Here is a 23,934-nt window from a genome sequence, read left to right as displayed (position 1 = left end):
AATGTAGAGGTCACTTTAGTCAGGATTTGTAGTTTTCAAATAAAAAGTTTTTCTATTCATATACACGGTATGTCTCTCCACATAATAAGGCCATTTTTACATCCTTCTGCCTAGTTTTAGATGTTTTTATTTTGAACGGCTTTGGAAAGTTTTCACTTGCCTTATGTCTAGGTATTGTATAGGCTTGTTGATATCATAAATAGGGTCTTTTTATCTGTTACATCTTATACACGGTTATTTTTAATGTAAAGGAAAGCTTTTTTATTTTTTAAAGTTGATCTTGTATCAGAGACTCCTGCTGGGCCATCTTATCAGCTTAACAATTTGTAGCATAGCTTGGATTTTTTATGTTGTTGACTATACCAGCTGGAAATAATGACATTTTCTGGGCCTCCTTTTTGACCCCCATACAACGTTGAGGAGTGGGGTGGCCCGGTGGCCAGGGACAGAGGTGGGAGAGGGGATTGCCCACAGAGGGAAAGCACACGCACAAACATGGGCAACGGGGGAGGGGGACAGTTCAGGGAGGGGCTTTGTCTGCTTGGCTGGGAGATTCAGGCGTGGAGGCAGACTCACTGCCCCATGTCTCCTCTGGCGAGGGTGTCCTCTTCAGTGGGCACGTGGTCCAGGGAAGAGGGCACGAGGGATAGTGCTGGGGGACACTGCCAGCCAGCCGCCAGGCATCCAGCCAGGCCATGGGGGACCCTTGCTGCCAGCCTGCCTCTTCGGTTTCCATGGGAAGTAACTTTGGAAAGGCTCCATGGTTCCCCCTCTCTAGGTAACTCTAGCTTTGGGTACTTAAGGGAGTCATGATAACAATTCTGTAAACATGGGGAGGTTGTGTAACTGGATTGCAATGCCCCAGGGCATCAGAGCGGCCTGGTCCCCTCTGCACAGAGTGGGGGGATTTCAACCCTGGGAACCCAGCAGACATGTTGGAGCTGAGATGACTCAGGAAGTGAAGGGACCCAGTTAGGCTGCCTGGGGGAATGAGCACCACTGGTTTTTGACCTACACATCTTTGAGGGTCCTGTACATTAAATAATTTGCTCCATTTTAGATAACTGTGAAATACTGCTATAGGAAACCAAGTATTGGTTAAAAAATCAAAAACCAAATGGTGACAATAGTCTTAATGACCAACCTCTGAAATTTCAAACTCATTTATTCTCAGTGTCGATTTACTTTTTAATAGATTACTTATCAAATGTGCTTTCAAATTAAATACCCAGAAATATAAGCTTATTAAAGAATGAGCTGAGAACAAATTAGTATAAAATTAATTTCCAGTTCAACAATTAGGCTGCATTATTGCTTCTAAAAGAGGAGGGGGTGAAGAAAAAAAAGAGGAGCGGGTGGATTCTCGCTCTTGTACTCTGGTCCTTAAACAACCCCAACTCTCTTAGTCAGTACCAGAGTTAACACCTCATTTCTAAGCTCTAAAACTACCTTCTGTTCATCTTCAGACAGTTGACTAGCAAGCCCATTGCTCACTCTTGACTATTACTAGAACTCCAAGTTCCAGATCCTCCAGGACAATTGCAGTCTCATGAAGTTTTGTTTTTTTCAATATGATTAATTAAATGTTTAAACAAATGTGATTTGGTTTTTATAATATAGAAGTCATCATATAGATAAATTGACAAATCAGAGAGACAGACTCATCACACTAGATGTCACATAATTGGTTGGGGAATTTGACCACGGGGAGTGGAGGAGATGTACGTTCCTACTCCTCTGGGGGGCTTGATCGAGAGAGAGAAGTGCAGGCAGCATCACGTGGGGGCCAGCAGTGCCCACTCAGCAAAGTCTCCAGGTGAGTGTGTGTCCCCACGTCTGAGGCAGGTTGCCTCCTATAGACTGATGTTAACAGGCGGGAACCTGCCAGGCCTTGTAGATTTGCAAACGTGTGGCCTGTTGGAGCTGGATGTGGCCACACCTGTGAGAGATGCAGGCATCCACCATGCCTTGGAGGTCTTGGGCCCCAGGGCCCACTGGATCTGTCGATCACAACAATTACCCTTGCAAGCCTCCCCAACTGCATCCCCTCCAATTGCCTCAAGAGAGCCAAACCATACCGTCTCTTTCTTTCTCTCATGCTCACGTCTCTAAAGACGTGGCTGAACAAGACATCATCTTATTTGCACAGTCGTCTTGGCTTAGTTCTGCTGATCCGATACATTCTCTTTCTACCAGCAAAACATAACAGAAAATAGTCCCAAACATGCATAACCACAAAATTACATCTTTTCCTTTACAAAACCTCTAACCATTTATTTTATATACTTATTACTTAACCTAATGCATTTCCCCCCTCCGGTAAAATAAACTCTCCTTCTGTTTAATACTATCAATCAAATATAATGGTGGGGAAGAGGATATAGAATAAGAACACTTGAGCTTGAAAATAGTAGCCCTCAACTCTATGCCATACGGGAAGTAAAATAAAAATTCTGTTACCCAACTCTCAGTGGACTAGAAAGAAAGGAATTTTATACGCTAAATAGCTAACAAAAGTGGCCTGACCTCGTGATTAAAAAGGACCCGTGAGCAGACAAATTCCATTAGGGAGTAAGCTGAGCGAAAATTATTTTCCATGTTCTTTTCCTTGGGAACTTTAAAGGGCCTCCCCGGCTACATGCAATGTGACAAACGGTCTTGATTTAGCATTTGAATCGCACGGTGTTGTAGCTGGAAGGGAACTTCAGGCCGTCCAAGACCAACCTTCCCTGAACAGATGTGGAAACTGAGGCCCTGACTGGTTAAATAACTGTCTAAGGTTACAGAGCTGGTTCATGGCAGAGCAGGGACTAAAAGTCAAGCCTCTCGTCCCCAGGCCGGACAGCTCCCCGCCACATCTTGTTGCTATGAACATGTGCCCTCGCGATGAAAAGTTATCACCTAAAATCCAAACTCGGACGGAATACTTTTTCAAGTACAGCAGAGCCTCATCACTCAGGGAATCCGAGGAAAGTAAAGTCGTTTCCAGACTCAGAAATATCTGCAGATAGGAGGGGTGTGAGGGTGAGTGGTGTGTGTGTGCACACGTGCATGTGCGTGTGCCTGAGCTGCTGACCTGCGCTTCAGCACACCTATGGTCCAGCCTTTCCTCCCCTGTGTGGAGCATCAGGCCCCCACATACCAAGGGTTTGCTTGAGACTGAAAGAAGGTTACAGTGCATTCAAGCAAAAGTGACTCTGCAGCCCCGTGTGTTTCTCTGACTGACATTACGCTTTCCCCTGAGAGTGTACGGGACGGATTGTTGAGAAGTAAGTCAGCACACCCATGCTCCCTAGGCCATGTCTGCTCCCAGCTCTAACAAGAACCGTGTCTGCTTAAAAGATTGGGAAGGACCAATCTCAGGGGCCGCTCACGTTACTTTGCGGTGCTGGCATTCGGCAGGAGAGAACGCAGCTTACAAAACCATGTTCACGATCTTTGGGAGTACCCTGCAACCTGGGCCGGGAAATAGCACCGCTGTGCTAGTGAGCGCGCTGGACCGATCTGGAGTTGGAAGTCTTGTGCTTTGAGACTCAGTCTCTATTTTTAATTTGTAAAACGTGATTGACACTTGCTGCCCGGGGTCTTAGGGATCGAATCAATCTGTGAAATGTGTGTCCTTGTCACAGATCTGGGATATGACAACATGTACTTAAACCCATTATGCTGTAAGCGCTCACTTTTCTAGAAGCCTGACTGTGCGCCAGGTTCAGTGTCTGTTTCGTGTTCACGGTCCCGGCTGGTTCAGGGCTCAAGCTGGGATTTTAGCCTGGGCAGGCTGCCTCCCTGGCTTCTGAACCCACTCTCTACACACAGCGCTTCCAGACAGAAGGCTGTCCCAGAGCCTCTCCTGACACCCTTAGAGAAGGAAAGTCACCGCACCTGAAGCTCCTCTGGGAACTCATTGCACATTCCATGTGGATTTGGCTCCTAAAGCGTCTTTGCCACGGGTGCATCGTGTTGTCTGTGGTCAGACGGTATATGTTCCTTGAGGATGGGGAATGTGGCCCCCTCCCTCCTGTACACCGCCACATGGCACTAGACCTTACTCAGTTCCACTGGACTTCAGAGTGATGCACTCAGCAAACTCCCAGAGGGCTTTCTGCCCCTCCCTGTATCCCAGGACAACAGGTCAGCAGAGCATCCTCTGCTCTCCCCAAGAAGTACCTGCTGGGTCTCTCTCTTTGCCAACAAACACCAGCCCATTCCTGAATCCACCTCGCTACAGTTTTCTATACTAATTCACAACACAAGCAGCACGGCCATGGACATACAACAGACACGCTCCAGTGTTTTGTCTGCATTATAGTGGTGAGGAGCTCAGATTCTAGACTCAGGCTGTGAGAGTCTGAATCCTTATTAGCTGGGGGCTTAGTCTAGTTACTCAAGTCCTCTATGTCTCAGCTTCCTCATCTGGGTGTAAAAATAGCAGAAACTGATTTATTGCGAGGATCAAACAACAAAATGTGTGCAAAGCGCTTCGCACAATGCCTGGCATGTTGTTGGTGCTCACTTCAGGTTACATTGGGCACTCAACAAACATTTGTTGTTGAATGGATGTATAAATGAATGAGTGAATGAACGCATGCATGAAGAGGTAAGGTATGTCACCATGATGGAATGGGAATACTGGTATCAGAACTTTGGACTCGATGAAGGAGGCACTGAGGAAGCTCTCGATGATTTGTGAGGACTGAAACACAAGTGCAAAAGGGAAGGGCATAGATAGAAAAATGCTCTAGAAGGATCACGTAGGCAGGAGTGGTGGCTGCATTAAACATAGGTGAGACGAGAAGTGGGGAGGAATGTCAGGTGGCCATGACAATCTTCCAGCCGAGGAGAAGGGAGGAGCTGAGCTGCAGCAGCAGGTATGCCAGCGGATCAGGAAGGGGGGAAAGATGACTGTGAAGGTGGAAATCAACACAGGACACGGCGAGGACCTGAGGGGAAGAGGGGGTGCGTAGTGCCTTGGTCAGTGGGAGGACGGAGCAGCCTTCTGAGACAGAGGCAAGCCCGGAAGAGCAGATGAATTAGATGTGCAGAGAGTATGGAGATGTTAGGGAAGTTAAGTCCATTTTAAATCATTTTTTAAGAATGTGATAACAGGCCTAGCTCGTACCTAGTACCTGTACGAGACGAGAATGGTCTCTGCCTTCCCTCCTACCCCCAGAATCATCTTCCATCCTCTTCAGATGTTCTCTAACAGAGATGGGATGTAGCTGACTCTCAAATACCCATTTGCCCTGACATGTTCAGTCCTAGCCGATTGTAAAAGGTTCTACTCTTTTTTGATAGGAAACACATTTGCCATGGAAATGAATGGGATGTCACTCAAATAATACTTTTGATCAAGATATGGGATTTCATGCCTGTCTGATGGTCCAGCCTCAGTTAATATTGAAGGTCCCCTTTGGACGTCTATTATAGGAAATGTTTTCATAAATTTTTTGAACGAGAAACACATACAACAAATGGAACCCTTCAGGTGTAGAAGGTCAGATCTTTTTCCTTCTCGCCTTCTCCATGCCCATGGTCCCAGCAGCCACCATCTCCTCTTACCCGGGCTTTGGGCTCTTCCATGAGAGCCAACTGCCTGACCTTGCTGGATCTCTGCTCTTGACCCTCTGATGACCTTCAAGCTGCAGCCAGTGGAATCTTCCAAAGTCTATCCCTAGTTATGACATCCCCTTGGTTGACACTTTTTAATGGCTTCCTCCTCCATGACAACCAAATTGTCACCTTGGCCTCCAAGTCCTACGTACTCTGGTCCCTGTCAAATTGTAGACATTTCCCCACTTCCAAGTAAAAGTTGGCATCAGCCAGAAACGTCCTTCCCTTTCCCATCCTCTGGTTCATGCCTCCTTAAACTTCAGATCTTGGTTCACATGTTCCTTCCTCCATGAAGTCTTCCATGATTCCTTAGACTAGATTAGGCCCCTTCGCCTTTCCTCCAGTGCACTTAGCACAGATTTTAATTTGGTCTGTGATTCTTGGAATAATGTCAGTCTCTACCCTCCAGCTCCATGTGGGTCTCCTGTCTGTTTTTATCGTCAGTGGGAGTCACAGGGCCTGGCACAATGGGGATGCTCAGTTAACATGCATGTAATAGAAGGATGTGTTTGGACCAAAGCACTGACAGCGTTTAGGAGACTTTCTGGAGGGCATTCTGGCCTTTCCCAGAGTTGTCTTTTGGGATGTAGACAACATAAATATCATGGGCATTGTCTCCCACAGGCCTTATTAAAAGAGACAGTATAAGACATAATCTTCCCTTAGATGTGGCCAGCAAGGGCTTAAGCCACAAATATTTCATCCTGTCAGGATAATAGAGAGAGAAAAGACAGGGGATCAATTCCAAAATTAAAATCAGCCACTAGTTTGCTTGTCAACCAGCTTACACTGATTGTTGAGAGATTAAATTTAAAAAAGAAAGATGCTAGCGAAAAAGTGGTTCTTATTTTATATATAATTTTAAATTTAGGGAAATCCATTGTGTTCTGACTTTGGGGGAAAAGGGGATGAATCAGCACATTTCTTTTTGTTTCCCAGCCCGATTCAGTAGAAACAAAACCTCCAAAGCTGCATCTGTGTCCTCACCATGAAAGACAGTTTATGAGGCCCTGAGCTCCCCTTAAAGGGTTTCTGCTGGAAGATGGGCTGTCTAGGGCTAAGGGTTTTCTTTAGTGAACGAGATTGTTCACCCATCTTTACAGTAACGTGGCTGACAGCTCAGAACAGGCACTCAAAGGAATGGGGGAAGGTGGCCCCAGATTACGAGAAAAGTCACTGTTTTTCTAATTGTAAAAGCAATATATGCTTGCCGTTTCTGGAGGTTTCGGGTTGCCGATTAACCCAGCCTCCAGTTGGTTCACCTACTGAAGAAAGATTCCAAGAGTCCAATGAAGATCAAAAAACACTACGAGCTTAACTACTTCTGAAAGAGGGCTTTCTGGTATATTCCATCAGAGGACACAACTTAGGTCAGGGCAGAAGTGAGGCTTCCTGCAATTTCTAACCCTTGACTCCCCTCATCTCCCCACCCTGCTCTCATTAGCCAAGCCTGAGGACCCATCTTGGTGAAGCTGGTGCCGCAGCAGACCATTGCTTGGAACACTCCACAGAGGGGCCGGCAGGGCTCAACCACACTCGGCCGAGGGAAGACAGCAAGGCTAGCTCACGGCCTTTCCAAGGCAGGGGCTCTGCCCCTTCCCCAGTTAGCAGGGACCAGCGGTTGCCAGGACTTGCTTCCTCTCGCCCTCCTCTCCCTGAGAAGATGCTTCCATGGGGAGGAGTGAGGGGGTGAGTCAGGGTGGGGGGAGGTGTTTGCCTGTCTATACAGTGACCTCGTGGAAAGATGAGAAATGTAACCTGTCCACCACCCCATATATACATCAATCAGCCCAAACAGAAAAATACGGAGTCTCCACCAGAGACAACTACCATCAGCATTCCAGTGCCCTTCCATCCAGGCTGTTTTCTAAGATGCCTGGATTTATAGCCTTCAGCCTTCGCAACCCAAGTCCCAAACAGCCCCAGTGGCTGCTGGACCCTCGTTTATCTAGTCCTCCATTTCTTCTTCTCTCTTATCATATGTTTTCTTCCCAGATGAGAAAAAAGGACCAAAAATGCCCTAAGAAGAGGAAATTGGTCAGGGAGATGGAGACAGAAAACATGAAACTATTAAAATAACTTTGGAAGAATATCTTACATCTTCTAGATGGTCTGTAATCAACAAGCACCTTCACTATCATCTATAAGGGAGATTCGGAGGATGTGAGCCTACCGTCAAGTATTTCTAGGATCTCTTTTTTCTGTTTCTATTCGGAACAACAATTTACACTGTAAGGAGAGCTTTTGTGCTAATTCTAGAGGCGTATAAATGACATCCTCTTAGGAGAAAAAAAGAGAAAAAAAAAGTCAAATGAAGTCAGGGCACCAATGATTACTTATATCTCAGATGGACCCTCAGGTCTTCTTTTGTGGCCGCCATCCTTATCCTGTGCTCCAGGGTCATACAGCTATCTGCCTACTGAACATCTTTACTACGCTGTCCCACCACAGGCTCAGTAGGGACAAATCTGTATTCACTGTCCCTTCCGCCTTCTAAAACCAACAACTGGTCCTTAATGACACCACTGGGAAACAAACTGCCCATCCCATGGCTTAAGCAGAAGGGGGAGCATTGTTGATGCTTCTTTAGTTTTTTTTTCCCCTGTATTTTCACTCTGGAATTTTTATTGGACCTATTCTGTTCTCTTTAAAATAGTTCAGATTCTCCTCTGACTTTTCTATGATCTCGCATTCCTGGAGGTGCTACTTCTCATTTCCCTTGTCATTTACGCTGGCTTTTGTTAATTGTGTGTTTTGTAATTTTGATTTTGGGTCATCTTTGATAATATTCTTCTTCTTCTTTGTTTTTGACCTGGGAATCTCAGGTACCCTGGGCTGTAGAAATATCCCTATAGAACTATTTTCAGTTGACTTCAGCTTGGGCCCATGGGACGCAGGGTTGCTGATTTGGGACCAGTTCTGAGGTCAACATTTACTGGGAATTCCATTCCTATGCTGGTATTAGAAATTTGAACACCAGTCCACCCCATTCCAAATATACACTTTACGAGGCTAGCTCGGGTTTCACTTTCTCTATTTTTTATGAAATCTTTGTTCAATCCAGGACACCTGGAGACAATTCTCTCTGTTGCCCCTTCTCTGGACTGAAGTTTTACTTGTCCCTCTTTTCACAGAGGAAGCATCTCTCTGGGGCCCCAGCCTTTGCGGGATTCTCATTTGCAGATGCCCACTTCTTTGGTCCCAACCCCCAAGCACGGGGTCCTCTCTCTGGGTCCTGAATAGCCCGTTGGGGTCCCGTGACCTCAACTCACCAGCTTAGTGCTCTGAGCTTACATCCCTGGTTTGTTTCTGCTTCCCAGGGATTTCTTTGACTCTCCCAAGCTTGGTCAGGCATTAACAAAAATTCTGCCGACAATAATGGCTACTTGACGACATTTCAGTTGTAAATGTAAAGCCTTTCTCTAAGATTATCCTTTTTAAAACGAATACCCATAGCTCTTTATTTATTTATTGCAGTACGCGGGCCTCTCCCGTTGCGGAGCACAGGCTCCGGACGCGCAGGCTCAGCGGCCATGGCTCACGGGCCCAGCCGCTCCGCGGCATGTGGGATCTTCCCGGACTGGGGCACGAACACGCGTCCCCTGGACCGGCAGGCAGACTCTCAACCACTGCGCCACCAGGGAAGGGAAGCCCCACCCATAGCTCTTTAAAACAAGTAACCATCCTGGTCCTCAGAGGGCAGCAACTCTCTTTAATGCCCATATTCCCACCTGGGCCTGAGCACACTAAGCGTTTGTTCAGAGGAAAAAATGAATAAAGTTCGCATCTTGTCTAAGTTACATGTAAAACTTCAGATACTAGAAACGCTAAGAGGTGATAAATGTCACATTCCAGTAACAACCATGATATAGAATCATATGGACACGGTGGATACATTTAGGAAAGGTTAAGCAGAGTCAGTTTTCCTTTGAATTTCTTTAAGGGACTTACAAGTTTAATGCAGCCAAGTTCAGCCCAGGGGTGGCTGCTTTCTGAGCCGTCTCCAATTTGGGCTTGGTTTCCAGGAAGGATTCGCCCAGCTTAGCATCCCACGGTCACTGGCAGGTGGGTTCAGTGTCAGCCTGCAATACCTTCAAGGACTGTCCTGGCACAGGCCTGGCCAAAGCCGCGTTTTTCTGGAGTTATAATGCAATGCCCAAACCGTAAGCAATGCTCAACTCGTCTCGGGGTCTAAGTGAAAGATCTAGGCCTGTGACTTTGCTTAGAATAAAACAGCTACAGAGTTTAAGCACAGATCTGATAGCAGAGTATCACGGTGGCCCAAGCATGCATGACTTACTGTGTAATTTCGGATGAGGGAGACATCAGTGCCGTCTTGCAGATAGTGGGTTTCTGTGAAACCGCTGGCAATGAGGCCTCTGTGGAGAAATAAAAACAACATAAAAGATGAGCGTAGAGTCGCAGTGGTGTGTTGCTTGTGGATGTCTAGGCTGTAGCGTGGCATGGATCTGATTCCCTCCTTATTTGACAGATGACCTGCTGAGGCTCCCGTAGGGCCTTCACCTGTTCAGGTTACCCAGGGAGAGCCAGGATGAGACTCAGGCAGGTGAGATTCAGATGCATGTGCTTTGAACAGTGGCCCCCAGAGTCCACGTGGTGCTCTCCTCACCCGCTCCCGCCTCATGCCTCCAACACACACAGGCGTGTGTGTACACGTGCACACGCACACACGTGCACACACCCTGCTACGAACAGCACACGCAGATTTCTGAGCTGGGAGAACCGCCCTTCTGGAAGTCACAAGGCCCCACTAGCTAGAATCAGCAGCTCAGCTACCCGCTGGAAAAATAACTTTGGACCCACAATATTGGCCCTGCTACTTCTCCTGCAGGTGAGGGAGCCAGCTGTCAATATTAAAATGTCAAAGGATAGTTTAAAACAACGAGGGGTTTCCCTGGTGGCACAGTGGTTAAGAATCCGCCTGCCAATGCAGGGGACACGGGTTCGAGCTCTGGTCCGGGAAGATCCCATGTGCCGCGGAGCAACTAAGCCCATGCACCACAACAACTGAGCCTGGGCTCTAGAGCCCGTGAACCACAACTACTGAGCCTGTGAGCACAACTACTGAGCCTGTGCGCCTAGAGCCGTGTTCCGCAACAAGAGAGGCCCCCGCTTGCCGCAACTAGAGAAAGCCCACACGCAGCAACAAAGACCCAACGCAGCCAAAAATAAATAAATAAAATAAATAAATTTATTTAAATAAAACAACAATGAAATGTTAGAAACAGTGCTGTAGGAGGTGAGGAAGAATGATTTTGGACACGTGGAAATACTGAATTTCTAAGATGACTTGGTAGAGAAGCAACACCTAACTAAAACTGCATGCAATCTACTACATCTTCACTGATGGTAGCAAAGCCTGAGTTTGTTTAGGTTTTAGACTATTTTGTGATTTCTGCTGTCACATGCACATTCTATCCTTCTCAACATCACTGCAACAAGTATTTCCTGTGCACCGACCTACGTGCTGGGTGCTATACCAGCTGCTGGGATATAAAGATAAATAAGGACACTGCCTGGTGAGGTGACAGACAAAACATAATACAGTGAGGGGAGGGCTGTCACAGAGGCAGGGACAGAGTCTTCCTGGGTGAAAGGACGCACAGCAGGTGGAGGGTAGTGAAAAGGGGAGGCTTTAGAGAGAACACAGGGGGAGTCAGCCAGGCAAAGGAGGGCTGGGAGAAGGGGATTCCAGACAGAGGATGGCAAGGCCAGGAGACCCAAGGGTCTGGAATCTGGGGAGCCAGGTTGGTGGGAAGAAGGGAAGAGCTCTAAACATCTCTGGATTTTATCTGTCTGGGCAATAACGAGTCGAGAGTTGTTTTAAATACTGGACTTTGCAGGAGGTGCAGTACGCAGCAATGATGCTGTCCGCCCTTCCCTGTCCGCCCAGGGAATGCACTTTGCACCACTAGGTTCTGCTGGGGTCGCTCCACCCCCAGTTCCGAGATGAGTGTGGGACCCAAGCTAACCAATCTCTAAGCTTCCCTGCAGCCTGCCTGGAGCTAGGGCTTCTGGAGAAGAGGTCTTTCCTCTTTGTTCTCAAAGCTACACACAAATGCACTCAGGGCCTCCTTCGGCCTGGCCCTGGCTGCAGGAGGATGCTGCCCCGGGGAAAACCCAGCCATCACCAGCTGCGACAAAGGACAGAAAAGAGGAAATCTTCCAGCTGCCTTGGGGGCCCACTTTGCCTCTCCTTTTCCTCAAGAACCCCCTCTCTTTTGCTTCAGCTGGTTCCAGTTGGGTTTTGCAACCAGAGTCCTGATAAATGTGGAAGGGAAGAAATCAAGGGAAGCAACGCTGCAAATGTAACAGATGAGAGAGCGTTTCTTACAAAGTCAGATTTCTCAGACCCTCCCCCAGCCGAGTCCAGAACTGAGAGTCACCTCCCCGTTTTATATGGGTTTCGATTTATTTAGGACATGCCTGGTTTAAATCAGTTAGACCCTCACAGCGGGTCTGAGTCGCACTCCACTTAACAGCGAATGTTTGAGAAGACAGTGCCAGAAATCTAAAAGGCAGGCAGCCTCTCACACTCACTGACAAAGCTCACAGACCCTTCCGCACCCCTCACTTTTCCCTCTGCTCAGGAGGAGATAAATCTGGCTGGAGGAGGTTAACCTCCCTTCGGCTTTTGGCCTCAAATTCCCATCTCCTAAGCGTCCCTCCTCGGGGTGCCACAGGGCCCCCGGGGCAGGCTCGCTGCCAGCAGCCCTGCCTGGAGGTCAGAAGCAGAGGAAGGAGGGCGGGCAGGGGGGGTGATGGGGGTTTGGAGAAGGAGCTGGTGGTCGTGCTTCACGTGGCCGAGAGCTTCAGGAAGGGGTAGGAGGCTGGCGACCTTGCCGGGGCAGCTGCAGCGGTGGGCCCAGGAGGTGGGGACAGGGGAGATCATGGACATTTTCCAGAGGGTGGTTCTAAAGGGGAGCAGAGAGATGGGGTGTGAAGAGGCGAGGGGGTCATCTAAAGGGACAGGCTGGAGAGATGGGGGCAGAGAGGGGCAGGGGGCAGAGCTGCAGAGCAACAGGTGGCCGGTGCCCAGAGCACAGGTGACAGCGAGGACAGAAGCCATCGCCTGAGTGAGGTGGGACCCGTCAAGGCCTAACGGTTTTGGTGAAGGAGGGAGCTTAGTAAGCTTCAAGATCACAGAGAAAGGCGAAAAGGAAAATTTAATATAATTGAAATTATGATTACTTATTAATGCTTTACTATTCAATGATCATTTTATTTTACTTATCTCTTATGAATAATTTAGTAATTCTGTTCCTAACAATGTTGGATCCTCCTTTTGGACAAATCAAGGTATATGAATACACTTAATACTAAGAACCGTAGCACAAAGAGGAGGAATTTGTAGACCAAAGACAGAGAACTGCAAGGCTTTCTAACTGAAAGATGGATGTCCGAGAAGATGATTCCCTTCACAGAGGAGAAACACGGAAAATCCGTCTGGAAAGCCGGAGATGTGGGAGGATGAACATTTGGTAGACTGCAGTCAGCGAGCTGGTGGACACCAAGAATGTGGGGCTTTAATGGCAGTAAAATGAATGATGAGGTTTTAAAATGTCACTCAGTCCAGTAAGACAAAGACCCATGAATATTTCTGCCTAAGAAGCCCCACTGTTTTTCATTGTGTCCAAATGCCACTTAAACAGAAGTACAAGCACCCTCATCCTTTGAGTTCTAGCGAGTTCTTCAGTCCTATCCTATGTCTCCTTTTATTGACAGAGGTTGAAATGGGGGCTCCTGAGGACAGCCTGAGAGTGTCCCCCTACAGCTAAGACACGGAAGGACACACCCCTTTTTGAGTTTTCCTCAGAGTCTGGAAAAGAAACGCCGACACAGCACAGACACACTGACGCCACTGTGAGTGGTACATCTTCCCACGCGGAGCCCAGACGGGGGCTGATGCTCCGTGAGGACGGAGGCTCGGCCTTTCCCACAGCAGCCCCAGGACGGAGAGCTCAGAAAATCCAGAGCTTTCTCAAGCCTCAGTTTCCCACGAGGGACTGGAACAGGAGATGGAGGGAAGCCACGTGGCCTGGCCTCTGAGGCCGACGCTCCGTCCCGTGGGTCTGGGAACTGGGACTTGGACATCCCCACACCGCTATCAGAACCCATCCCCTCTCGACTCCGATTTCGTCTCAGTGCCAGGCGGTCCACCGCATGTTTCCCTTAGGCTGTGAAGAGCCCAGGGCGGTGACAGTGTCCAGGTCCCACGCTGGCGTCATACCACTGCCCCACTGAAAACCCTTGAACGGCTCCCCATCCCACTTGGATACAATCCCAACGCCTTCCACCACCTCCCAAGTGCTCACAACCTCACCGTCCTAGTGCATGACGCCTACCGTCCTTGTGGCTCGTTCTCCCCCAGCCAAAATGCCTTCTACCTCGTTCTAGAACATTCCATACCCTCTCCCCCTTAGGGCCTTTGCATTTGCTCTGCCTTGTGCCTGGACCATCCTCCAGCTGGCTCTTTTCCATCCTACAGGTATGAGTTTAAACATCTTTGCAGAGGGCCCTTTCCAGGTCATCTGATCTCAGTAGCCTCCACCACCAGCATTCTCCACATCACAGACCCCCTTCGGTTTCCTAGTTTGTTTATTCACCTGTTTATTTATTCATCTATATCCCCTCAAGAATTTAAGCCAAAAGAAGGCTCTGTGCTCACTGTGACCCCACGCCCAGCCCAGGCACTGTGATAAGCCCTTTACACGTATTGCCGGGTTCTGGCTCTGTGGGTTAGCTGCTAAGTTTATCCCAACTTAAAAAGGATGCCAAGAGACAGGGAGGTGAGCTGACCTGCCCAAGGTCACACTGCATACGGTAGCATCCAGGTGGTTTTGCTTCAGAACTTGCTCTCTTACTGTGTGGCGCTGCCTTTGGGGGCTGGCCAAGGATAACTGCTGAGTGCCTGCTATAGGCGCTGTACCAGGTGCTGGATAAATACATGCTGAGCGGGATAACGGATGGATGGATGGGTGGGTGGGTGGATGGGTGGACGCATGGATGATTGGATTTGAGGGGACTGCTACAGGCACACTCTCCCTTTGTCTAGGGCTATCCCCTCCCAAACCCAGTAACACGTGACTCACATCCCTCTTAGGTACCATGACCTGCCAAGGAGCCATGGCTGAAACTGGGAAGGCACGCAGTCAACGTTCTCTGAGATGCGTGTCTAATTTAAAAGGGGCCGGAAGTCAAAGTTCCCTTGAGAAAGCTGAGAAAGGTGGGTAGACAATGGCCATATTGGAAATGTGACAGCAGTGGACCTATTTCCCTTAGATTTCCCCAAGGAGAAAATCCAATTACATGGATTCTGTATGTCAGCAAATGGAGACGGAAGATGAATGCATAATTTCATGAGAACATTCTTTTTCTCTGCTTATTAGATTAGCTGATCTAACGAGGCATTCTGTTCCTCTCTAGGCCAGAAAATAAAATGCCAGGAATTGATTTTGCTGTTTTCCATTTGTTTTCTGTTGCAAGTGACACCTCAATATTCTCTCATTTCACCAACATTTATTGTGTGGGACATTGGGTATAAGACCCCAAGAGCTCACCATCGAGGGGAGGACAGACCCAGAGAGTGATCAGAGCCCCGTGACAGAGATACACCCAAAGCACTGTGGGAGTTCAAGGAAAGGCTTCTAACCCCGGGGAGGTGGTATCCAAGTGAGTCGTGCAAGATGGGGAAGAAGGAGTCAGGCTGAGAGGGGCTTAGTGAGGTGGGGAGGTGGGGAAGAAAGACGAAGAGAGCATCCCAGAAAGTTACTACATCCTCAAAGGCATGGAGGCATGGAGGGTACAGGAACAGCATGCTAGTGAGGGATGGGCACAGGGGATGTAAAACTCTATGGTGTTTCAAGTTGTTGAGGTGCAGGGTTTGAGGCGGGGAGACGTGCTGCTGTTCAGATCGGCAGGTTGGGGACAGGAGTCACTGACTTTATCGCGCGATGGGGAACCATGGCAGTGACCTGAGCAGATGAAATCTTTGGAGCTAAAGGCCCCTCTGACGGTCGTGTAGATAAGGCTCTGAGGGAGAAAAGACAAACAGGCAGTGGGAAGGTTAATTAGGAGGCTGGTGTGAGCATAGAAACAAAGGGTCAGACCAGGACAGGAGCCTTTGGGATGGGAAATTCAGGAGATGGGCAGAGTTAGGAACTTCAGCTGTCAACTGAGACGGGTAATTCCTAAAGGAGGGAAAGAAGAGGGTGAGTTCAGCCTTGGCCGTGTTGAGTGTGAGGGGCCTGAGCCCAGTCTTTTAGATATTCCAGCAAGCAGCTGACTCTGTGAACCTAAGGTGTAGGAAGGGGCTTGGAGGGAAGACAAAGATGCAGACGCTCATTTTATGGCCGAGTAATATTCCATTGTGTACATGTGCCACATCTTCTTTATCCATTCATCCGATGATGGGCACTTAGGTTGTTTCCATCTCCTGGCTATTGTAAATAGAGCTGCAATGAAACGAAACTGAGTTATCTGTAGTGAGGTGGATGGACCTAGAGTCTGTCATACAGAGTGAAGTAAATCAGAAAGAGAAAGACAAATACCGTACGCTAACACATATATATGGAATTTAAGAAAAAAAAAAGTCATGAAGAACCTAGAGGTAAGACGGGAGTAAAGACACAGACCTACCAGAGAATGGACTTGAGGATATGGGGAGGGGGAAGGGTAAGCTGGGACAAAGCGAGAGAGGGGCATGGACATATATACACTACCAAACGTAAGGTAGATAGCTAGTGGGAAGCAGCCGCACAGCCCAGGGAGATCAGCTCGGTGCTTTGTGACCGCCTGGAGGGGTGGGATAGGGAGGGTGGGAGCGGGGGAGACACAAGAGGGATGAGATATGGGAACATATGTATATGTATAGCTGATTCACTTTGTTATAAAGCAGAAACTAACACACCATTGTAAAGCAATTATACTCCAATAAAGATGTTAAAAAAAAAAAGATGCAGACGCTCAGACAGCACACGCTTGCTTTACGTGAGGACGAGTAAAATCTTTTCCTTTCCAGTCGACGATTGTGTTTTCTGATTTCAAAGTCTTTGGATGGATAGGGCTTAAAATGATCATTCAGAATTTACACTGAAACACTAGGATGTAGATACCGTACCTCCTTATAAAATCTGTTGCATTTCTGAAATGATTTCAGTATCAAAATAAGAACCATTATGCCCCAAACTGCTTCTTTTAGAACAATGTTGAAATGATCCTACTCTAAATTTACCATTGTATCATTTAGTTATATTGTTAAATGAGGTGGATTTCACCAAAATGACATCGTTTATTCCCCAAAGCACAGGAAAGCAGGAAGAAATACCTGCTCAGTTTTACATCTGGAAGGGAGCCCTTTCTCTACCCCACCTTTGGAATGAGTTAACTATCGCTCTCTTGTGCTCTGCCAAGGTTCTATTACAGAATTTCCCCGGTTCTGTTCTGTTTCTTGTTGGCTTGTGCTCGCCCACGTTGGGTTGAGCTAAGGGGCAAAAGCTACCTCCCTAAGCCCAGCATGATGCCTAGCTCACAGTAGACGCTTAACCCATACACAGAGGGCACAGACTGAATCGTCATTACAGAAAAGCAACTCAGTTTGGATAGAATGTATTCAAACTAATTGGATCAATGAAAAATTGAAAGAAATTGCTTTCATTTTTAAAATTTCTTACTTCTCTTTTTGGTTTGAAATTGTGGTCCCCGATCGTGGAGGGGGTGTGGGGGGTGTGGATAATCACATTCACTTCCTTGTTATTTCGAGAGTTCCCAGTGCTGTCAGGACCACCCTGACAACTTGACCTCAACGTTAGAACTGCTTAAATGAGAGAAACAGGGAAAGGAAAGCTTAAAGGTTGGCGTCAATGACCTAGAATCTGAAAATCTCAGTGACGACATGTCACCTTTCTCCCATTATTTCTTTGAAGACTATGCGTATGGTTTGCGGGTTTAATTATTCTATGCAGCATATTCAAGCAAAAGCATCATAAGACAGCTCTTGTTTGTCAGTTAACATCAGAAGGCACTTCAGATACTCTCTGCAATTAAATCACACAAACACTGGAGGCTTCAGTGACCTTCCTAGCGAAACCCATTTGGTGTTCAAAGGATCCAACCCAGTTTTCTGCTGAAGATTTACTCCACCGCAAGTTATTATTCCACAAATTACAAAATCATTCATATATAAATTTGGGTAATGGTTTTCTTTTATGAGAATTTGGAAGTACAGCTACAAAGACTTTCACATGAGGGATAAACTGCTTGCAGCGTTAACAAAACGCAGCGCACAATAAAAATCGTAATTAAAAATCATGATCAGGATTTTCCCAGTTACTAAAAAGAATATCCTTTATTGAAAATTATCTATTCCTCAACCAGAGCTAAGTAAAGATAGAGAAAAGATTGAGGAAAAAAGCCAATATGTACCCAGACCGGATTCTGGATTCTTTCATACTCTGGAAGAACTCACTCTGTTTTTTAGTGAAAACGCTAGCCTGGTTAGAATCATGGGACTCTGATGTCATTGGATGTCATTGGATCTTCTGGACTGTTTTATGGAGAGATCAGACAACTGAATAATTCCCTATAAAGACAGTGCATTGAGGTATGAAATGATAGGGAGGAAGTGGAAACTAAGAAAAAGAATCAGAGATCTGGTATTTTCTACATCTGAGCTTTGGTTGAATCTCTTTCAGAATGTGGTTTTCGCAAATATTTATGATTTTTGTTTTCCTTGTGGGAAGAGTCATCATAACCTGTTAAATAACTTATGCCCTGGGTTCTTGATTTGGGGAGTGAAAGCAAAGCACCACCGCATCGCCATCCCCATCTTGTCACCTTCATCAGCTTGTCCACCTCCCTCCAGCTCCTGCCTTTTGTTGGATCAGAGTGTGTCGGGCCCTGGGCCACCTGCTTGTCAACTGCACTTTCTTACTCTTTCTTGGCAGAGACGCCGTGTGGTAGGGACTGTTATCAACTGCCTAACCAGGAAGAGGAAAACACTCAGAGAAGTGAAGTGATTTGTCCAAAGCCGCATAGCCGTGCTGGTAGAGACTGAACTTGTCTCTCTTTGGCTCCAAAGCCAGCCTCATCCTAACCACTGGTCAACACTGCCTTGCCAGGAAGACATGATTCTGAAGGTCTGAAAAAAAAGCAGCAGCAAATCATATTCCCTCTTTTTCTGAAATCATTTTTCCCACAATGCTAATGGGGCTTATGCTGTTTCTCTTAGCACTCAATTCAATTTAGCTATAAAATTCAAATTATTTTTGGTTACGATTTCAGCATTTTGGGATCCCAACAATTTAGGGATCTGTACATCTGTACAGACAATGAAGCATTTACATTTGGTTTTCTTTTGTTATTTTCCATTTACTAAGAGACTCAAAATGATCAAAACAACTTTTTTTTCCTGGAATTAAAAAAAAAAAAGTTCCCTTTCTCCAGCTCTTTCTCATTTAGTTTCACAAACCATAATAAATAAAACTGTTGATACAGCATTTTAGAAACTGTAGGGGACAATTACGTTTCCTGCAAAATAATTTCTTACTATACTGCTTCCATTTTAAGTCACAAGTACACAGAATTTTGGATCCAGTCCTGTGGCACTGACACTGAAATATGTTGCTATTCCTGACATTTCCGACTATTCAGATGACCCTCTCCATTCATGAAGTGAACAGATTACATATGCCACTGTGGACAGTTTTAGACTCTGTGGAAATCTCTTTAAGAACAGCAGGGCTGATGTGCCAACTGCGTTTTCCAGCTGGAAGATGAAAGCACGTGAAAAATGGTGGGTTCCTGCCTTTATAGCTCCACAGCTGTCATTCTACATGGGCCTAAAGTTTTGGGCTACTTTTCCCCCTCTTAAATGACCATCTGTGGTTCGAGGGTCTTTTGCCTGTGGGCTTACAACTGTTCTAGGCTGTTTTCTTGGGGGGCTGTGCCGCGTGGCTTTCGGTATCTTAGTTCCCCGACCAGGGATCGAACCCGCCACAGCAGTGAAAGCGCCGGGTCTTAATCACTGGACCGCCAGGGAATTCGCTGTTCTTCATGTGATAAGACTGTCTTCATAGTATGAGATCAAGCTTAATGAACGTAATTTTTAGAAAAATAGGGCTGTAAAACAGGAAAAGTTGAAAACCCAGGAAACTATTATTTCCAAAGGTAAATAGAGCCCCACACCCACTCCTCTCAGAAAGGATTGCAAAAATAGATTCCATAGGTTAGCTTCCACTGTGTTCTTCAAACGTCACCGCCAACATAGGCAAAACAGCCGTTCTTTTTAGGCTTTAGAACTTTCCTCTTCCTTTCGAAAAATACCAGTTGGCTGTAACAGCAGCAGCAGTAGATAATATTTGTTTGAACCCTTTACTAGGCAAAAGCACTTTATAGGCATTGTTTTATTTAACTTTTACAACAGCCATAGTCGGCAGATGCCTGTTTGGAGATGAGGAACTTAGGCTCAGAGAGGTTAAGTGACTCATCCATGGTTGCACAGATAGTACCGTATAGACTACCCGATTTTGCCGTCCAAGCTCTTCCTGCCACACTTACACACTTGCCTTTTGTGCTCATCTCCCCTTAAATAGACACTGTATTTAATATGCCAATACCTGACTTTGAAAACAATTAGAAATTGTAGCTTGGCTTGGGTGGGTCTGTCCATTTCCCATTTATTGCCATGGGCTCCAAATGGAAAGGCACAGTTAGGAATGATATGCATCAGGATTCTGTTCACCTCTAGTCAGAGGAATAACCACGTAAGTGTGGTGATTTTATGTGTACTGGTGTAGGGAAGGTTGACACTATTCCATAGAGAGGTGTATGAAAATGTCAGGAGTGCAGGTAAATGAAGAATCAAGCCTATTTATATTTACTCACTGGTGCTAACCATCGTTGGAAAATAATCAAGTAAGTTTGACACCAGAAGCCGAGGCAACTTTATTCATTTCCTAGTTGCCCATCTTGCCCTCCACAGAGGTGGTGTTTACGAGCTGCTGCTCACCAACCCCCGTTTGGTCCACATTGTGCAGAGACACGTTACAACCAGTGGTTCTTTAAATCTTTACAATAACAATGTGAGGTTGGCATTCTGGCCATTTTACGGATGTAGAAACTGAGGCTCAGAGGTGTTAGGACATTTGTCCAAGGTCACAGAGCTACCAAGTGGCAAGAGACTGAGGCTGTTAGGTGCTAACATACGTTACACCCAGTCTGTGGCCATCACTTGTACGTGGAAAGACATGCTTCCCTCCCCTCCAACAAAACCCTTGACTGATTATTCAAAGGACTGCTTTTACCGAATTGAATAACTCAATGGAGGGCACAGAGGGACTGAGGCTGACAGAAGAGTCTCCCCTGGGCTCAGTGCTACAAGGTTTGGGGGGGGGGTGTGTTCCTTAATCACTTTTGGGGCTCTAGCCTCTAAGGCAGTTCCCGGCTCCCCAAAGGCTTTCAGCCAATATCTGTGGAATGCTTGGGCTGATGATATATTTCCAAGTAATAAAAATTTGAAGGTAGACAAATCTACCTTCAAAATACACCTTTGGCAGCAGAGAATCAACAGTGGTTGAGGGCAAATCTGGTTCTGCCATTTTCTTCTCTTGTGACCTTGGGCATAAAATTTGACCTTGTGTTACTGGAGTTTCCTCATCCAAAATGGGAATAATAGGACATCCTCGTAGGGTTGTTGTGAAGATAATATACATTAAACGCCTATAGCCATGTGCTCAATGAATGTAAGCAATGCTTATTTTTAGTAAGCTGGTCAGCTTCTACCAGTCTCCCCGCCCATCCCCCTGGTCCAAGTCACCATCTCCCACACCCGCCCTTCTGTGATGGCCTGTATGCCAGCCTCCTGTTTTTACCCTTACCCCGTTCCCATCCAGATTTCACACAAGCCAGACCGTCAAGTTTTTAAAATAAAAATCAGATCGCATCACTCGCTCACTTAAAATCATGCCCTGCTTCTTCCAGATCCCAGAATCAATTTTAACTTCCACAGAGTGGACTGCCCCCCTGCCCCCCTGCCCCCAGGTCCAGCTCACTTCACTTAGGCGCTGTTCATTTCTATCCTTCTTCTCTTAGTCTGGAACATTCTTCCCTCTTTCCCTGCCCCGCAAAGACTCCTAGTAGCCCTCACCCTAAATGGCGTTTCCTGGAGCAGCCATTCCCTGCCTGACCCTTTCTGTATCTGGTTCTCCGTTGTCGTCCCTCTTGCAGGATCCTGCTGTTTCTCTGCTCATCACGTTTACTGTGTATTTGCTCTGTGACTTATTTGAGGTGTTCATCCCCCATTAGGGCAGGGGCCTCATCTGTCTGATCTCCTCTGTATCGTCAGCCCTTAGATTCGGGCCTGAAACACAGGAGATGCTCCATGAAACATTTTTTGAAGGAATGTAAATATCAAGAATGAGAAAAATACATCAAAGGCGCTCAGAGGCAATACTGAGTTATTATGGAATTGCTGCTTTTTTAGGGTATGAGAAAGTGCTTCTTCCTACTCCTGAAACCAAAAACCACCACCGCCCCCCAAAACACACACACACACACAATCTCACAGATAAAAGATGCTTTGACCCTTAAAAGTTCCGCCACCTAGAACAGATCTGGCCTTTTCTTCATAGCGTGGAACAAATAATATACGTTTTTTTTTTAAATCTTCAAAGAGCATTTTCTCAATTTGTAGCTTTAAAAAATGTCTAGGGCTTCCCTGGTAGCGCAGTGGTTGAGAGTCCGCCTGCCGATGCAGGGGAAGCGGGTTCGTGCCCCGGTCTGGGAAAATCCCACATGCCGCAGAGCGGCTGGGCCCGTGAGCCATGGCCGCTGAGCCTGCGCGTCCGGAGCCTGTGCTCCGCAACGGGAGAGGCCACAACGGTGAGAGGCCCGCGTACCGCAAAAACAAAACAAAACAAAAAAGTCAGATTCATTTGGAACCACCAAAGACTCACAGCTTTAAACCTGAAGAATAAGACGACTGGTCTGCACGGATGGACCTTCGTCATAGCAGCCGATACTTGAGGGGCTTCGGGTGTCACCTGGCATCTTCCACTCGGCCCGAGGCTGGGAGCCCAGCAAGGCTGCAGGTCTGATGACCTGGGAAGCTGTTCTACAGAAAGTTCGATGCACTTCAGCCCGTTTTTCTCACCCACATCGTTCAGTGAGGAACTTTATTAATTGGTGCTCTGAGGCAGAAGAGGGGATGTTCTTGGCCTCAGCAACAGCCAGTCCACCAGCTCCCGGGCAGACCTGCAGACCAGCCGGCTGGGCTCTCTTAAACACTGACCTACACTGAACCAAACTCTCAGAACGTGTGTTCGATCAAATGTGTTCCCTTCTGCTTGCTCAAAGAGAGTTCTGCTCTGCAAATGTTCATACCATCAGCCCCAAGAGAGAGAAGCCAGGAGTGACCCAGGGTAGGGAAAAGGACCCTCACTTTTCAAGCTCCCTAAATCTGCCCTGGAACTGCTCAGACACCCCTGCTGATGCTAGCAAGTGATGTGCTTGGGTTTAAAAATGGGTGTCTTTTTCCCTTTTTAAAAAGGGCCTCCAGGTGTGAACCTGGGTGTGTGGAGCCCAAGTCACTGACACCACCCCCTTTCCTGCTCTGAGTCTGAGGGAGCCCCAAATGCCACGGATTTCTGCCAGCACGGAGTGGGCACCGATGCCCGTGAGAGACCTGTTTAAAAAATACAGATCTTTGGGATTCAGTGAAGGGCTGTAAAATATAAAATTATAAAATGAAATCATAAATCCCATCTGAATTCTAGCTGCTGTATTCTTCACAGGACGTATTCTTCTGTTTTCGTTTAAAAAAACAAAAAAGAAACCACAACAAAAAGTACTGTGATACCCAAGGTGAATATTTCTGTTTGCCAGTATCTGTTTTCTAAATGCTTACTGGATTTACCACCTGATCAGCAACTGGGCCTTTTTTCTTTCTTTCTTTTTTTTTTTTTTTTTTTTGTATCTGGAAGGGTTCTGCATTTAGACCTGATGCTGTGGAACTTTCAGAGAAGAGGGACCAAAGAACAGACATGGATGACCATGGGCCACTGATGGATTTCTCTCCAGGAGAAAGGCCACACCAATCAACACCTCCACAGCTGGGTGTCTGAACTCTTCACCTCCTCCATGGGGGCCCTGCAAGGGTAAATGGACACTTTTCACAGTGCCTTAATTTCTTATTCAATTGCAACTCCCTAGGTCACAGAAGAGTGTGGCTAATTCTAACAGCTAATTTTCTACAAGTACTTAAGTAGCTTAGTCAGAAGGATAGTTGGGATATATAATGTTGCTTTC

The 23,934-nt window shown here is 46.8% G+C and overlaps 1 protein-coding gene across 1 annotated transcript in view; it reads right to left on the bottom strand.

Moving 5' to 3' along the window:
- The window catches only part of ADAM12 (ADAM metallopeptidase domain 12), a 386,817-nt gene that overhangs the window by 125,490 nt on the left and 237,393 nt on the right, over nucleotides 1-23,934 (bottom strand). The window contains exon 4 of the mRNA XM_060033517.1: nucleotides 9,911-9,989. Within this exon, the coding sequence (XP_059889500.1) occupies nucleotides 9,911-9,989 (79 nt within the window). The remainder of the gene's footprint in view (nucleotides 1-9,910; nucleotides 9,990-23,934) is intronic.

This window comes from Delphinus delphis, chromosome 16 (genome assembly GCF_949987515.2).
Source record: "Delphinus delphis chromosome 16, mDelDel1.2, whole genome shotgun sequence".
Lineage (NCBI taxonomy): Eukaryota > Metazoa > Chordata > Mammalia > Artiodactyla > Delphinidae > Delphinus > Delphinus delphis.
Note: the sequence above shows the minus strand (reverse complement) of the source record. Positions and strands in the feature narration are given on the sequence as shown.